Raw genomic sequence first — 18,545 nt, 5'->3', positions numbered from 1 at the left:
GAGACGGGGGGACGGGGGGCAGTGGGGTAGCCAGTCATACATACACGTACACATCACTCAAATACTGGCAAACATACATACATAGGTAACTCACGCACACAAGTAAAAATACATACACATATCCCACTGCTGACACCCATAAGGACATATAAACAAACACACACACACACACACACACACACACACACACACACACACACTAAACACGCAAGCATTACGTTATGTAAAAAAAAAAGAAGAGTACACACCTACACATCAACACCGATAATCGCACGCAGCACATTCCTTCGAGTAAAAAAATAAATAAATAAATAATAAGTGAATAACAGGAACAGCGAGAAGGAAACTGTCTACAATTTCGTCTTGCTAAATTACAGACGATTCTCACCAGCTGACTAACCCCGCGAATGAAAGAAGCCCAGAAATAGGCCACTTTTTCACTGCTAGGGTAGGATTCAGGTGCTTGATTTTTAGTAACTCCGGACGATTTTACTCATCTGACAGGCCTTATAAAATTATGTAGCTTCTTCACTGAATTGGTTGGATTTCTGTTTTTTTTTTTTTCCGCTCCAACTTCAAGCAATTTATCCTGCCAATATCCACCCTTCAGAGCACAAAAAGTTTAATGATATGTAACCACTATGATGTACTAACTTTATTCCTGCCAGTTCTAAGCAATTATTATTATTATCATTATTATTATTATTACTATTATTATTATTATTATTATTATTATTATTATTATTATTATTATCATTAGTTATTATTATTTTTTTCCAACTGATACTAACCCTACGCAGCAAAGAGTGAGACCCGATCAAGATGAAGACTGGTTCTAAACAATACGCACGTTTTCTAAGTGATGAATAAGTGTGCGAAAGGTGGGGACGAAGCCAAGGCCAACACTCATTACAAAAACATTACGAAAAGAAACGAGATAAAACACCAAACATGTGTCCGAACGCTTTAATTACGTGTAAGAGATCTGACCACCCCTTCAATAACCTCACAGTATTATCCAAACCTTACAAAGTACATGAATATAAAGAAAAGTGTTTAAATATTGACAAACAACAGTGGGAGAGTTGTTCGGACGCGGTGTGTAGGTTTTCGTGGGGTCGAAGCCAGGGCCGGGTGCAGGGGGCGGGACGATGGCTAGGTCAGCAATATGGCGTCGAACGAAGCATAAAACATGAGGGAAATATCACGGTGTTGTGTCCAATGACGCTCCTCCATCTTTCTTCCCATCTTCTTCCCTCTTTATCTCCTCCACTCTTCCTTCTCCTTCCTCACTTCCCTCTTTTACTGGTTATATCATTCCGCTTCCACTCTTGTCCCTTCTTTCACCCCTTCCTTCTAACCTTTCATCTGTCACAGCTTTCTTTCGTCCTTCCTCATTTTACTTTTTATGCTATCCAAGCTTCATCCTCTTCCTCTCCACCTGTCTTCCTCTTATTCCTTTCTTACCTCCTCCTCTTTACTTTCTTCTCATTTTTTCTCCTCCCATTCTTTCCTCTTTACATCATCTTCCTTCTTTTCATCCTTCTTGTTTTTTTTTCTTCTTTTTTACATCTCAGTGTCTTTCTCTCTTTCTTTCCACTTTACCTCCTCTTCGTCCATCTCTCTCTCTCTCTCTCTCCACTTTCTGCATTCTTTATCCTTTATGTAGCCCACGTCTCCATTCCTCTCTCCAACAATTTCTGTGTTTACCCACTTCATAATCTCTCCACCCATTTCCTGCATTCCCCACCCATTTCCTGCATTCCCCACCCATTTCCTACATTTCCCACTCATGTCCTCCTGTAACCTACTCTCCCATCCCCCTTACCTCGTTAACCCATCACTCCCCTCTATGTAATCCTATCCAACCCCCCCTCCCACCCCAACCTTCCCCCTTCCTATAATGCCATTAGACCCTCCCTTTCCTCCCCCTCCCCTACTCCTCCCCAGATACCCCTCCCCCTCCCCTCCCTCCTGTACAGTCAGCAACAAAAGTTTTATCGCCTCCTTTTTTCTCCTCCACGGACGTACAAATAAATGAACAAATAAATAAAAACATAAAATACATCAGTCTGGTTAATCTGAGCAACTCACACACACACACACACACACACACACACACACACACACACACACACACACACACACACACTGACGATTTATATATATATATATATATATATATATATATATATATATATTGCCACAGATCAGTATACTCATTTTTTTCTCTCTCTCTGAAATCAAGTAACTAGGAGACATATTCTTAGCACTTCCTATTAGGCCATTTATTCTGCCTGTTACACATCATTTTTCTCTTGCACACTGATGGAAACAATATTAAAACGCCAGTAGTTAACAAGACCATTTTATGGTGTAGCTGGTACGGAAAATAAGTCGCCAAGGAGGAGGTGTTACGGAATCCATCCCATGTTACCTAAAATATTAACCGAATTTTCACAGTTCCATGGAGAGAAAAACATTACGAGGGTACAGAATTTTTGCAAGCGATTGTACCCTGGCCATCCTCTGTACCCCTTGTAATGCCATTGGGCTTAGAGTCGGTTATTGGGTTAAGCCAGGAGAGGGGCACCGAATTCATCATGGCTTTTTTTTTTTTGGGGGGGGGGGGGGGGTTACTGTACCTGCTGCTGTCTGTCTGTCTGGATAAAAGGCGTCTCTCTCTCTCTCTCTCTCTCTCTCTCTCTCTCTCCTATTCTCATTTAGTGTAATAATTTCTTCACTTCGCCTCTCCTCTTGTCTCACATCTCTCTTCTCTTTTCACCTTCTTTTCATTTCTTGTCTCTTTCCATCAACCTAAAAAAAAACTGGGCAAGAAAAAACTAGGGATCATAGACGGCCACACTACCGTCAGCAACTTATTCTCTCACATTTAACTATGAGACTATAATAACGAAGAAAATACCAAACAATTCCAAACGCACAAATATCTCCCTCAAAAATAAACAAAGCGAGTCATCTGCACGCACTGGTGTTGCAAAAAAGGAAAATGCTCAACTCTAAGCTCTAACTTTCTCTAACATGCCTCAAGAGGAGCTTAACCTTCTGATGGAAAATATTTATAGCATCCAATTTTCTTTTTTCTTTTTTTTCACTTAATTTCCGTCATACATGGAGTTCAAGTTTTTTTTTTCTTTTTTTTTTTTTGTGTGTGTGAAAGTTTATGTCCAGGCCAAGAACGTGGTTAGGATTTGTTTCAGCCATCGGTCGAGGAGATGAGCATAGAAAGGAACTCCGTGTAGGTAAATGGTTAACTTGTTCAGGTGAGAATAATTATTAATGTGGGTGCTTTGGTGAGAATTATGGAAAACGATGCCACTGAGAAAGGTTAATATATTTCTAACACTAGGCTTTTCTACACACACACACACACACACACACACACACACACACACACACACACACACACACACACACCTTTACTCTCCCTCCCTCTCCCAGCACAGTACAGGGTAGGGCTTTTAAAATGTCTTTCCCTTACTGAATAAAATCATGAGGTGGCCGTCGCAATGAAAATAAAAAAAAAATCGAAATTCGTTCTCATAGTAAAGAAATAAAGGCGATTATTTCTAAGGCCGGCTCATCTCGTAAGCATCTTAGGCCTGTGATTCTCTCTCTCTCTCTCTCTCTCTCTCTCCCTCACTATCTATCTATATATCTATCTATCTACGAGAATATCTGAATCAGTCTGACAAAAATAAGTCTCGATATTCCGGTATAAAAGTCACATCGCCCACAAATTCTCTCTCTCTCTCTCTCTCTCTCTCTACGGGCCAGTAATCGTATCCCCCCGAGCCGGGTTTTGGCCTACCGATACTGAAGGGTTTACTGGGAGGTTTACTGGGGTATACTGACTACTGTGGGTTTACTGCAACATACTGGGTGTACCGGAGGCTTACTGGTTGTACTGGAAGGATACTAGGAGTGTAATGGGTGTAATAAGTGCGCAGTGGTTTATATATGGTATACTGGGAGGTGCACTGGTGTAGTGGGGGCAAACCTTCCTGAAGTGGTGTTTGCAGAAAAAAAAAAAAAAAAAAAAAAAAAAAAAAAAAAATCGTGTAGAGCAAGCAAAAATAAAGAATATAATGGTACTGCTCAGGTGAATATTCTTGCGCATTATCATCATCGTCATCATCATCATTTATTATTATCATCGTTATATTATTATTATTATTCTTTCTTAAGAAAAAGTACACTGCTCTTATTTGCTCAACTCCAAAGCTGCGGCGATCATACTTGGCCAGCTGTTTCCCAGCTGGCGGCTTCATATGACCCAGTACCATCCAGTTGCCAGTACTGGTTTTCCGGTTACATCCAAAACCTATAAAAATAGTCTATTCGCGGATTCTCAGAAACCGCAAGGGGAACAGACTTAAAATTTTTGTGGGACACAGCCAATGTCGGGGAGCAGGTCTGAAATGACTATGGGCCCATTTGGGCCCGTAGTTTCTGATATCGGCCAGGGGTCAACGAAAAGTAGTTTGGGCTCTGCCATTTTTGCTCTGCGTGGATTTTGTTGCTTTCACCTTCGCCCACCGTGTTAGACACTCTTCTAGGGGGGGGCCCTACAACACCATATCTTCACTTCGAAGTGCTCAATATATGAATGGCGTTGAAATCACAAGGTCCAGCGATAGCTACAATATTGGGATAAGGGATAAATTGGCCCCTGCAGTCGAACTGAGGAAGAAATTGGATGACCTTGTCATGTGGTGAGTTACTGAAACTGCTAATGGCAATTTCCGTTTTCTAGTTATTATTATTATTATTATTATTATTATTATTATTATTATTATTACTATCATTATTATTATTATTATTATTATTATTATTACTATCATTATTATTATTATTATTATTATTATTATTATTTATCCTTGCTATATCCATATAATTTTACACTATGTACTTTTTTTTTTTGACCAGGGTGGAGGATGGGGGGGATTAAATACAGCCCTCATTAACCCCTTGAGCACGAGGGTGTTTCCTAAGCTGAATCAAACTTAAACTGGAGTACTGTTGCCTCGTGGAAGGAAGGAGAGTGTTGCGAGGCCCACGCCTCTGTGACAGGGACAATTAAATAAACAGTTCTGGTACTCGATGGTTATTTCATTTCATTTCTTGTACTTATCTATTTTTTGCGCTGCTTGGTGAATGACTTGCTTTGCCAGGTTTAATCTCCCTCCCCCCCTATCGTGACGAGTTCTACTAAGTTTCTGGTGGAGGAAGAAGGTGCTGTGATGTCCTTGGGTCGTGAAGGGCTCAGCAACTGAAAAACTGGAAGCTCGCATGCTGCCTTTAGTTGGGTGAAGAAAGCAGTCAAAGCATAATATGAATGTTTGTCAAAACTTCAAAGCAGCACACCATATCGGTATAATAGCTGTACCGAAAGTCACGGTTGTATGACTAAGTAGGCTACTAATGTATCCTTCTCAAATAATTATTAACGGAATGTACTGTTTGGTGCAATGAAGTGACCGACGACGTTTATCGTACTGTCGACACTTTCATTTTCGCTGACTTTTAATTCATCACAGGCTCACAGACCTCTATTACGGAGATGGGCACCGCGGCTATGCGCCACATGGCGTCTGCCCCACCTTTACATGTACCTACTGTAGTTCAGGAAAGTTACGACACACATCAGCCACAAAGAAAACGGGAAAGAGAGGACAAGGGAGGGACGGTGAGTGTGGTTTACTCTTGAAAAAATAAAACTCCCCTTGCCTACACCACCACAGCTCTGCGTACAGCCTACCTCGTGAATACAACAAGCCGACTCACCCAGCACCACACACTAGAACTGTAATCCTCTTAGGCGTTTACCAGTGTTGAATATTTGAGGGGGAGAAGCGAGTGATCAGAGGGAAGGCATGTGTGTCAATGTCAGTAAGTCGTCGTAATGTTTTATGAGCAGAGGGAAGGGAGGACAGCAGGGGAGAAGCTCATCTGTCTTCGTCCAGGATGAAGTACGGAATGGGACGAATGGGGAGGGTAAGAAAGGAAGGGAACGAAAGGGAAGAGATGGTAGGGGTAGGGGAAAGGAAAGGTAAAAGACAGGAGGGGAAGGGAAAGGCAAAGGAGAGGAGGAGAAGGGAAAGGCAAAGGACAAGAGGAGACGGGAAGACAGGAGAAATTAAAAGAGGGCAGGAAATGTGGGAATGGGGTAGGAGAAGTGAAGAGTAAGGAGGATAAGGGAGAGTAAGAAGGGAAATGGGAAGCGTAGGGCGAATAAGAAAGGGGAGAAGGAATGGAAGGACTGCTTGCTGAGAGAAGAAACATTTCGCTAGGACATGGTAAATTCAGATAATGGAAATAGTGAAAATATGAGAACATGTAAGACCAGGGATGAAGGATGTAGGTTGGGTGGTAGGAGGTACAGGTGGAGGTGAGACAAGGGTAACTAGTTTTGATGGCTAAAGACAAGACAGAGGCAGGAGACAGAGGAAAAGTTTAGATTACGTAAGATTTGACAGGGCAGGGCAAGACTGGGAGAAGGCGTTGTTCTGAGGAAGACTGGACGAAGCAGCGGGGGGAGATGGTTTGTAGAATATCAGTGAGAAAGGGACATGACAGGGGCGGGAAAGTAGGTTAGCTTTAAGATACTGGGCTGGGTGAGTGAACATGGGTTGGGGGGAAAAAAAGACATGGACCGAGTAAGGGAGACAGAGTAACACATCGCGGTACATCAGTGGAGCACGGCCAGTCCAACACGGGTAGGGCAGGGCAGGGCAGGGCAGGGCAGGGCAGGGCAGGGCAAGGCAGGGCAGGGCAGGGCAGGGCAGGGCGGGGCAGGATAGGGCAGGGCAAGGCAAGGATGGGAACAGTAAGGCAGAGAGACAGAGGCAGATAGAGGGAGAGGGGCAAATTGGGATGGTGATTGTTAGAATTGTATATGATCCGGAGGGATGGGGTGGAACTAAGTGGATAAAGTTGGGAAAGGGGGGCCTGGGGGGGGGGTCGGTGGGGGTAGGCAGTGAGGAGCAGTGTAGAGTGTCGGATGAGGCGGAGTTTGGAGTGAGGAAAAGTGAAGCAAGGCGAGAAAGAGCTAGGAAGGACGAAAAAGTGTGAGGTAAATTGAGTTTAGAGTGAGGTAGAGTGAGACAGGATTTGCAGAGTGAGACAAGGCACGAAAGGCTGAGACAATGAAGCAAGATCCGGCAGAATGAGGAAGGACGAGACAGAGTAAGGCAGAATGACAGTAAGGAAGGATAAGGCAGAATGAAATAGGTAATGGCAGAGTGAGACAGGGTGAAGCAGACTGAAGTGAGGCAGACACAGGCACTACGAAGCAGGGAGGGGCAGAGTAAACGGAGGCGAAGCAGGCAGGGAGTGGCAGAGTGAAGTGAGGCAGGGCGAGGGAGATTAAAGGTAGGCAGGGTAAGGATGGGAGAGAGAGAGAGAGAGAGAGAGAGAGAGAGAGAGAGAGAGAGAGAGAGAGAGAGAGAGAGAGAGAGAGAGAGAGAGAGAGAGAGAGAGACGCTGCACTAACCATGGACGCCGTCGAAAAACAATATACTTTTTTCGACGTTCCATAATTTTTGGTGGAAGCCCCTAAAAAAAGAATATATAAAAAAATAACAACACAACCTGCTCTCAATACAATCACGTCACATAAATCACGTTACGAAAATCGCAATACAAAAAAAAAAAAGATCATATGCAATCGAAATAACAATTGAGAAAAGGTAAACAAAATGACAGAATATAATAATAGGGGAAAGTAAAGAGATACGTAATAAAGGAACGGAAAATAACATGTTCCCAAAGAAATCCTATTACACAGATCGCATTACACACAGTACAAAAATCCTAAGTAACCCAAAAATACAAAATGAAATAACAAAAATAAGGAAATAAAATGAATAGTCGAATTATCTACTACGGAATAAGGACGAATAAAATACCACTCACTCATTTACTGTATTTTTAACAAGTGTTCCTTTGTTAGTTTTACCATTGGCACATCTATTCGCCTTCGTAATAAAGTTAATAAATAAAACCTTAAAACTATGTAATGAAAAAAGTACACCCTGAGCTTTTCAATCTAGGGGAGGAAATGTACACACACACATACTCACAGAAATTGCCAAAAAGTGTAGCACCAGACCCGTCCTCGTGTGTGTGTGTGTGTGTGTGTGTGTGTGTGTGTGTGTGTGTGTGTGTGTGTGTGTGTGTGTGTGTGTGTGTGTGTGTGTGTGTGTGTGTGTGTGTGTGTGTGTGTGTGTGTGTGTGTGTGTGTGTGTGTGTGTTTAAATTCTGTACTCGCATGCAGGTCCCTGTGTCTGTGTATGTATGTATGTATGCCTGTGAGCGTGTGTATGTGTGTGCGTGTGGCTGGGAAGAGCGCAAGCATATCTCACCTGTGTTATTCTCTTGGTAAGCTTGAAAAAAAGAAGAAAAAAGACGTTCCAATTCTAAACATAGACAAAATTCACATCATAGGTTGATACACACACAAAAATAGTAAGTTTCCAAAAAATCATCTCTCTCTTTTTAATCATAATCAAAAAATCAAACTATGGAAACTTCTGAATTTTTTTTATTTTATAATCAGTGAAAGAAGCTATTAGAAATGGCTACTGCTGCTGAAATTGCAAAAGGCGAGCTGGGAAAATGAGAGGCATGCGGAAGAGATTGGCACAGACTCACACAGATATGAAGTAAAGACAGAAGGTATACTCACTCATCATCATATCTCCTGGCCGCTGTTACTTCATCCTGCGTATACGATGGGACTTGCTCTGTATTTACTCCACTGGACTTTGTATTTATTGGATTTCTCTTGTATTTACTGAGCTTTCTTTGTAATTACTCAATTGGACTTTACCTTACTTGACCTTAATTTTACTCTGCTGGACTTCATTGTATTTATTATGATTTTCTTTGTATTTAATCTTGGACTTTATATTTACTCTGTTGGACTTTCTATTTACTCTATTGGACTTTCTATACATTACGCTGTGTTGCGGGGACGGTTCAGTTAGTGGTGCCAGTGTCTACCCTGCATCATTTTCTTCTTTCCAAATATCTTTCCAGGTTTTACAGTATCTTTTTTTGTTTTTACTTCTCTCTCTCTTTTTTTTTTTTAATTACACGTCTGAGTACAAATTTCCTGAAACAATCAAAAGTCTATACTCCTCACCAGCAAGCTGAGCCGTTCCAGCAACACAAAATACTGAAATACTGAAGTGTTACATACAGTTCACCCTATATATACCTTCTGGTGGTGCTGTCAAGGTTACTGCATATTTCTTGTTTTGTAATATACGGTACTGTAATCTAGATGTAACCCTTGTAATCACCATAACATTACACCCAATATAACCCTCTACAACCAGGGTAAATTTTTGACTCTTAAAAATAGTAGTACCCAATGCAGTTATTACAGGTGATTTACAGGTGATTGGGTAGGTGTTCCCGCTGTACCCCAATGAACTATCCTATATCAAGTGCAACCCTCATCCCTTCAGCCCTAGGACACTCTACTTCATTCTGGCTAAATCCAAACGATTTTTATTGTGCTTTGGAGGGACCTTCAGCGCTGACATTAAAAAAAAAAAATAAATAAAAAATAACATTCCTGCTGCCATTAGACGATTATTTTTTCTACTAAATTATGGCTAATACTACACGATTTTTTCAATTTAAAGAGGGCATCCTGGAAGCAAAGGGGTTATGGAAGGCTACAACCAACCCCTCCACTTCCAAGTCTCCCCTAAGCTGAATAAAATCGTCTGGATGATAAGATTAAAGAGCAAAATAGTCCCGGGATTTAAGTGAGTAAATCATGACCGTTACAACCCCTCCACTGAATCCGATTTACGTACTTTTTTTAACATTCTTGCTCTCTCCAGACGATTTTCTTCATCTTAGGATTAACTTTTGGACCTAGAGGGGTTTGACATAGCCTTAAATATACACAGATATGGCCCCACCCCTGCCAGAGGTCGCTTCCAAGTCTAATAACGTCGTGTGAAGGAAACAATAATTAGATGCAAGAATACGTCACAGGACTGAAATGTTAAATAATGGCCATCTTTCTTTTTATCTTTTTTTTTCTTTACGCCTGGATTGTTTCACCGCCGTCACCACTAGATTTAATAGTTTTAACCACTTTGATTGTTCCACTGCACATTTTAAAAAACCGCCAACACCATAACGGATATAACGACTGCGATCGCTTTAACCGTTTTAACAGATGAAAACGTTTTAAGCGCTCTAACGGTTCTGACAGGCGTAACCGTTTTAGCCGTTGTAACCGCAGTAACCGTTTTAACCGCTGCAACCGTTTTAACTGCTGCAACCGTTTTAACCGCTGTAACCGTTTTAACCGCTGCAACCGTTTTAACCGCTGTAACCGTTTAAACAGCTGGTACCGTTTTAACCTTGCCATCTGTTTTAGCCGCTGTAACCGTTCTAATCACACCGGTTTAAATGCCCTGGTCGTTTTAACCACGTGGCTCAAATACTGTCCATCAATCAAACCGCCGCAGAGTTAACCGTTGTGGTCATTTAAAATCCTCAATAACCGACAGAACGAAACGACAATTTGACCTATATTGCCCCTATCGCCAAGCTGGGAACTGATGATGATGATGATGATGATGATGATGATGATGTGGTATCCCCCTATTACCAGCACCTTAGCGATTTATTTTGGATATGACTGGTTAATGTCTTTTTGTACATTAGTTAAGCCGAGTATGGCAACGTTAGAAGGATTTATACAGCAGTGAAAAAGGTACTAAGGTGTAACAAGCAAAATAAATCGGTTAGGAAAAAGTGTTAGGGAGCATCCTTACCCCCACGGGAATACGGGCCCCAGTTTAAAAATATTGGCCGAGAAACAGCATGAGAAAAATGTAAAAAGTTTTCCGATTTTTTTTTTTATGAGAGAGAGAGAGAGAGAGAGAGAGAGAGAGAGAGAGAGAGAGAGAGGAAAAGGGGGGGAAGGAGAAAGGAGGGAAGGAGAGATGGAGGAGAGGAGGGAGGGAGGGAGGGAGATGTTGATAGCACAATATTGGAGTGTCAGAGGAAGATTACCTGGCGAGGCCCAACTACCACCACTACCACCATCACTACCACTACTACCACCATCACTACCACTGCTACCACCACCACCACCACCACTACCACCATAACTACCGGTACCACTATTTCAGCTACAACTACTGTACCTCCATTACTACAACCATACCACCATTACTACCACTAGTACCACTATTCTCAACTACCACCACTCCAACTACCACCCCTACCACACTGTCACCAATACAACCTTTCCAACTGTGACCACTACCGCCATCTCACTACCACTACTACCACCACTACCCTTATTCCAATTGGCACCGCTAACAGCTACCATCATTCTAACTACCACCGCTACCGTCACTCCAACTACCTCCACTACCATCAATCCAACCACCACCATCACCACTATTCTATCACTACCATTAAACCATCAACGCTACCACAACATTAGCCTCCACCACCATCGCTCCACTACCACAACTACCAAATTTGCAGTTTCTACTACAAGTACCAAAACTGCCACATCTACCACAACTACCATTTATGACCTTATCTCCAAAGCTATGGAAATAGAACCACAGGCACCACAACTACCACTACTACCACCATCATCAATAATACTACACAATCGAAGAAGAAGAAGAAGAAAAAGAAGAAGAGGAAGAGGAGAAGGAAGAAGAAGAAAAAGAAGAAGAACAGAAGATGGGAAATACGATGATGGTGATGATGATGATGATGATGATGATGATGATGATGATGGAGAAAACACTGACTAAATATGAGCAAGGATGAATAAATAAAAGAAAATGATAAACACGATTAACTTCTATGCTCGAGGGGAAACTCACAAAGATTATTATGAAGACATGGAATAAAAATGGGTATAAAAAGAAGGAAAGCAAGATAAAATAATGATAAAAATAAAATAAATGGAATAAAATTTGATTTGAAAAAGAGGGTATGGATTAGAAGAAGTAAAAAAGCATGAAATTAATGGATTGGAAGATAAAAGAGCAAGAACAGAAAAAGTAAGAGTGTGAATTAAAGAGTGAGGATACGTAAGAGGGGAGAAACAAAAAATATGATAAAGAGAGTAACAGTAAGATTAAGAGGACCAGGAGGAGGAAGAAAGAAGGGAAAAAGGAGGCTATGATCACTAGGAAGAAAAAAAGGAGAAATAAAAGAAGCGTATAAGCGAGATCAAGAGTAAGAATAATAAAGCAAGTGAAAGAGAGGCAAAGACTAAGAGAATAAGAGTAAGAGCAACACCAAGGCAGCTACAAGAAGAACAAGAGAGCAGGAGTATGAACAAGAGTAAGAGAATAAGAGTAAGAGCAACAGGTAAGAACGTAAGAGGGCGTTATGTGAACCAACATTTGTGCCAGCGATCACTATGTGCAGATAAGATGGGGGAGGGGGAAGGAAGCGGAAAGGAAGGAAGGGAGAGAAAGGGAAAGGAGGGAAGGGAGGGGAGAGGAGGGAAGGAAAGGGGGAAGGAAAGACGAGAGGGGAGGGGAGGGAAAGTGAGAGGACTGAAGGGAAGGGGAAAGCAAGCGAGCGAATGAAAGGAATGGGAAGGGATGGGAGGGAAGTGAAAGAGAGAGAGAGAGAGAGAGAGAGAGAGAGAGAGAGAGAGAGAGAGAGAGAGAGAGAGAGAGAGAGAGAGAGAGAGAGAGAGGCCATATCGAATTTCAGGTTATCAGTACTTCCATCGACGTTTCTCTGTTTCCTACATTTCCATATTTCATCAACCCTACTTTTTTTATCCTCTAATCTCTCTCTCTCTCTCTCTCTCTCTCTCTCTCTCTCTCTCTCTCTCACCTTCTACTTCCACATATTTTTCGCACTACCCCCCTCCTTCTTCCAATTCCTCTCTTTCTCATTCTTTCGCTACGATTCCTCTTCCTCTGTTTACCTCCCTCTCCTTCTCTCCCTCGATCCTCACCTCTCATCTCTTCCCTCCCTGCTCATCCGCCCATCCTCTCTCTCTCTTACTTCACCCTCCTCATTTCTCCTTCTATCGCTCCCTCCTCCCCTTCCTGTTTGTCTTCCTCCCTTCCGCCTCCTCTTTTTTCCTTCCTCACTCTCTTTCTCCTCCTCTCCTCTACCTCCCTCTGTCTCTCCTTTCTCTCCATCTCTTAATCTCCCTCCCTTCCGGCTCTCTTCCTTTTCTTCCTTATTCCCTTCTTTTCTCCCTCCCTCCCCCCTCTTTCCCTTCCCCTTCTTCATCCTCTTACTACCTCTCTTCTTTTTTCTCTTTCTTCCTCTCCCCCTCTAACCTTCCATCCCTAACTCCCCTTTTTCTCCCTCCAACCCTCCCACCCTCCATCCCCTTCTTCTGTCTTTTCCTCCCTCCCTCTCTCCCTCCCTCCCTGTCAACTGGAAATAGCCCTCACTCCCTGGAGACATAATTACAGATGACTGACCCTCTCTCTCTCTCTCTCTCTCTTTTCCTGTTTCTTATTCCTGCTTTCATCCTTTCTCTGTCTCCTCCTTACCTCCCTCTCCCTGCCTCACTCTCCCTCCCTCCTTCATTTCTCTATGTCCTTCCTTCTCTCTTCTTCCCCAGCCTCCTCTCCTCATCAACCTTCTCCATCCCTCTTCCTCGTCTTCCTCTCCCTCACCTGGCCTTCATCCATCTTTCCCTTGCCTTCCCTTCTCTCTCACCCTGCCTCCCTTCCCCCCGTTTCTCTCCCCTCCCCCTCCGTCCTTCTTTTTCTTCCCTTACCCAGCACACTGCCTCATCCCACTCACTCCCTTACTCTCAACCCTTCTCCCTCTCCTATCTCTCTGCCTACCTCATCCCTCATCTCCCTACCTCACACTCCCTTCCTATCTTCTCTGTGCCAACGGATCATTCTTTTTCCCCTCCCCATGTCTCACCCTCCTCTTCCCCACTCCCTCTAACCCCACTCTGCCTCACTCGTCACCCTGCCTTTCATCTTTCCTGCTTCATCCCTCACCCTCTCTCTCTCTCTCCACCTTGCGTTACCCCTCACCTTCTCACTGCCATATCTTGATCCTGTTCCCCCCGCCCATCATTCCCCCTGCCTCTCTCCTCACCCTTCTCCCAGTCTTCTGCTTTCTTGCATCTCCCGCCCTGCCTCACACACCACCTCTCTCTCTCTCTCTCTCTCTCCCCATTCTGCCCCTTCCTCATTCTCTCATGCCTGCACTGCCTCACCTTCTGTTCTGCTTCCCTGCCTGACTTCTCATGTTACCTGTCCTTGTTGCAACCCTCATTCTGTCCATCCCCGTCTCACCCCTTATTCTGCCTACCCCTGCCTCATCCCTCACTGTCTCCTCTTATCCCCTTCTGCCTACCCCTGCCTCACCAGTCATTCTGTCTACTCCTGCCTCCATGCCTCACCCCTCTCTGCCTACCCTCCTTCCCTGCCTACCACCCTCTGGGCAATTACTGTCTGTCTGGGTCGTTACAGGTCGTTTGGGCGGTTAGGAGGAGGAGGAGGAGGAGGAATGAAGGCAACTGAAAGAAGATAACCATGCGGGAAAAAGGAAGAGTAAAGGAATGCACTGATCAACTAGAAAACCTCAGAGAGCGCATACCTCCGCCAATGCCAGTGCCATTAAAACGGATCCGGATCCGTGAATACAGGATCCGGATCTGGATCTGTCCCCAAACTTTACCAAGTCTTTCTTGGTCCATGGCCCACCTTAACATGAATTTCATTGAAACTGACTGAGAACTTTTGGAGATAATGTATTGTGCGGGATACTCCGGATCCGGATCCGACCCAAAATTTAATGATTTATTCCTTGGCCCATGGCCCACTCTACAAAATTTCATCAAAATCCGTTTAAAACTTTTTAAGTAATTCTGTTAACAGAAAAACAAAGAGACAAACAAACAAACCAACGGCGGCAAAAAACTAACCTCCTTGGCGGAGGTAATCAAGACAGGGGAAAGAGAGGGAAAGAAGGAAGAAGAAACAGGTATAACCAAAATAATAAAAAAGGAAAGACGGAATGAAGGAAGGCAGGGGAAAAGGCAAGGGAAAGAGAGAGTGGGGAAGGGAGGAGAAAGAGAAATAGGATGGAAAGGGAGGCAGGAGCGATGGAGCAACTGCAGGACTGAAGACAAAAGGTGGGAAAGTAAAACTGTAGCAGTGGAGGAATAGAAGCAGCAAGGAAAGAGAACAGGAGGAGGAAGAAGTGTGACTGAGGATGAGAAGGAAGACAGTAAGGAATGGAGAGAAAATGATGGAGAGAAGATAAGCAGGAAAGCAAAAGCGGAAGTGAAGAAGGGAAAGAAGAAAAAGGACCGGGAAGGAGGGAGGAGAGGAAGAAGTTAGGAGAGAAGGGATAGCGGGATACTGAAGGAGGAAGGGAACAGGTGGAATGGCGGGACAATGTATGGACTAGTGTGTGTGTGTGTGTGTGTGTGTGTGTGTGTGTGTGTGTGTGTGTGTGTGTGTGTGTGTGTGTGTGTGTGTGTGTGTGTGTGCTTTTCGTAGTATGTGTATGTTGGTGTGTACGTGGTACGTGAGTGCGCAGGTGTGTGCGTGAGGTGTGCGTATGCAGGTGTGTACGTGGCATGTGCATGTAGGCGTGTGCGTGTTGTCTGTGTGTAAACATGTGCGTAGTGTGCACGTGTGTGCACCAGGTGGCATGTATTACTAATATAACTACAACAGTTGGTGTGTTCGGGGAGGGGGAGGGAGACGGGGAGGCAAGGAGGAGGAACATAGAGGAGCGAGGGGGGGAAGGGGAAGGAGGGAGGGGGGGAAAGGGGAGGAGGAGCAGGGAAGAGGAACATGGAGAGAGGAGAGGGAGAAGAATAAGGAAAAGAGGGGGAAAGGAAAAGAGAGGGAAAGGAAATGATAGGGAGGCGAGGAATCGGAGGGATGAAATACTCGTAATGATGGAACAGGAAGGATGGTGTGTAGGAGGGGGAGAAGAAGAAGGAAGTAGGGAAAAGGGAGGAAAGAAAATGAGGGAGAGGGGAATAAAGAAAAACTAAGGGAGGCAGGTGTTCTCTCTCTCTCTCTCTCTCTCTCTCTCTCTCTCTCTCTCTCTCTCTCGCCGATATTCACGTATTCCATCCGATTCCTGGTTTCCATTTCACTGGTTTTGGGTTCACACACACAAAAATCCGTCTAAGACTTTGAGACACGTTTTTGTCTGTCTGTGTCTGTCTGTCAGTCTGTCTCTCTGAAAATAAAGGGAGGGTAAGGAAAAAAAAAATGGGGTATGGAAATTGAGGAATGACTGAAGGAAGAATGGGAATGAAATCAGAGACGGAAGGAGGAAGAAAAATTTGATAAAAGAATACAATGACAAAAGGGAAGAGAAGGAAGAGAAATGAGAAGAGGGTAGATGGAAGGAGAATAGAATGAGGGAGAGGGAGGAGATAGGGGATAGAAAGCAATAATGAACGGGGGGAGAAAGGAGGGATCAGGAAAAGAACTGAAGAGAGAGAGAGAGAGAGAGAGAGAGAGAGAGAGAGAGAGAGAGAGAGAGAATCAGCCTCATTAGGAAACAGAAGATGCCTTTAGGTGGAGTCAAAAGGAGGAGACGATGATAATGACGGAAGGAGGAGGAGGAGGATAATGGAGTGAAACTGAGAAGGAAAAGAAAGTGAAAGGACAGGAAAAAGAAAATTCAGAAAACAGTGAAGAAAAAAAAGGAAATAATGAGAAGCAGGAGAGGAAAGATGAAGAGAGAAAGGAGAAGGAAGAAGATTATGATACAGGGGGAGGCATATCTCTCTCTCTCTCTCTCAACAAACCAATTACCCCTTTCTGTCCCTCCTAACTCCACCCCTCCCTCCTTCAAACCCTCCTTAAATCCTCTCCCTTCTCCCTTTGACAGATATAGTCCTCTCTCTCTCTCTCTCTCTCTCTCTCTCTCTCTCTCTCTCTCTCTCAAGATACCACTACAAATTCCTTTTCCTAAGCTGCAAAAACTTCATGTACGCGGTGACACTGTGCCACACGCCCCCCACTGCCACCACCTGGGTACCAACACCAGCTGTCTTCCTATACCTTACGCAAGGCTGGTGTAATGACGTCAAGTGTGGTATTTCATGAAGCTTCGATGGACTCTATGGAAAGAAGAGTGTGAAACAAAAAAAAAAACGTTAAAACAGAAAAAGATAACACCGTGAAACAGAAAAAGATAAAACCGTGAAATAGAAAAAAGATAAAACAGTGAAATAGAAAAAAATTAAAACCGTGAAACAGAAAAGATAAAACCGTGAAATAGAAAAAAATTAAAACCGTGAAATAGAAAAAGATAAAACCGTGAAACAGAAAAAGATAAAACCGTGAAACAGAAAAAGATAAAACCGTGAAATAGAAAAAAGATAGAACAAGGACTCGATTTCAGGACCCAATGAACATCAGCCACTCCACCACTGGGCTATCACCTCCCTGGCTGCATTCATCTTTCCCTCCCTGCTTACATCCCCTCCCCTTGTCTCTCTCCTTGTCTGCTTATCTACCCTCCCTGACCTCCTCTCTATCCACCCCCAGCACCCCGACCTGCCTGCTTGCAATGAGGCCTTCTTCATTTCTATCTACCTTCGTCGTGCCTTCCGTTCTGCCTATCTATTTATCTACCTCTCCCCTGCCTGCTATCTGTCTGTCATCTCTCTCAAGCTGCCTACTTGCTTACCCTCCCTCTGCCTGTCAAACTATCCCTCTGTCAGCCTGTTACGACCCTCCCCAGCCTGCCTTCCCTCATTGTCTGCCTTCCTGCCTGCACTAAGTCCCCCCTGCCTAGCCTCCCCCTGACTGTGTACCCCCTGCCTGCCTGCACTGAGCCCCTGCCTGAGCCATCCATCAAGATTACCCTGGTGGACGGGCCATCAGTCCACATTAAGTACCACCGCCACACACGAAATAATTTGTCTCCTGCCATACACACTGTCTGCCTGCCTGCCTGCCTTCCTCCATCACCCTCCCTGCCAAGCCTTATCATCGTTCTGCCTCACCCTCATTCTGACCTACCTGTACTCTACCTCATTTTCCTCTCATTCTGTCAAGCCCTTTCACTTCACGTGTCTCAGTCTTCGCCTCCCTTCCTCCCTTACCCTCCCCTCGTTCAGCTTCTCTCTCACTCTGCCTCACCCTTCTCTCACTCCTTGCCTATCCTTCTCTCTCCTCGGCCTACCCCTGCCTTAGCTCAACCATATATCATCCGTCTTCCACAGCCTCTTTCTGCCTCACCTGACCAGTTTTTTTATTTCGTACGTCCCGGTGTTTCCTCATTCTACCTCACAATTCTGGTCCTTTCTGTCCCTATCTCAGTTTGCCTCTCCCCTGCCTCTCCTTTCTCTTCCCCTGCCTCACCCTGCCTCTCCTTCCTCTTCCCCTGTCTCACTCTGCCTTGGGTGGGGTGGGGCAGAATTGAAAGGGTGGGATGGAGTTGAAGGAGGGGTGGGGTGGGAAGCGGTGTGTGATGTTGGACGGGGTGGAGTGGGATGTAATGGGAAAGAAGGGAGTGGTGTGGGATAGAATAGTGTG

The 18,545-nt window shown here is 44.1% G+C and overlaps 1 protein-coding gene across 5 annotated transcripts in view; it reads right to left on the bottom strand.

Moving 5' to 3' along the window:
- LOC145391500 (CUGBP Elav-like family member 4) overlaps positions 1-18,545 on the bottom strand; it is an 884,867-nt gene that overhangs the window by 194,448 nt on the left and 671,874 nt on the right. For all 5 annotated transcript variants that reach the window (XM_080266122.1, XM_080266127.1, XM_080266124.1 and 2 more), the window contains exon 3: positions 8,388-8,408. In XM_080266122.1, coding sequence (XP_080122248.1) covers positions 8,388-8,408 — 21 coding nt within the window. The remainder of the gene's footprint in view (positions 1-8,387; positions 8,409-18,545) is intronic.

Source organism: Coenobita brevimanus, chromosome 18 (genome assembly GCF_032717465.1).
Source record: "Coenobita brevimanus isolate Jiangsu-jjx chromosome 18, ASM3271746v2, whole genome shotgun sequence".
Taxonomy (NCBI): domain Eukaryota; kingdom Metazoa; phylum Arthropoda; class Malacostraca; order Decapoda; family Coenobitidae; genus Coenobita; species Coenobita brevimanus.
Note: the sequence above shows the minus strand (reverse complement) of the source record. Positions and strands in the feature narration are given on the sequence as shown.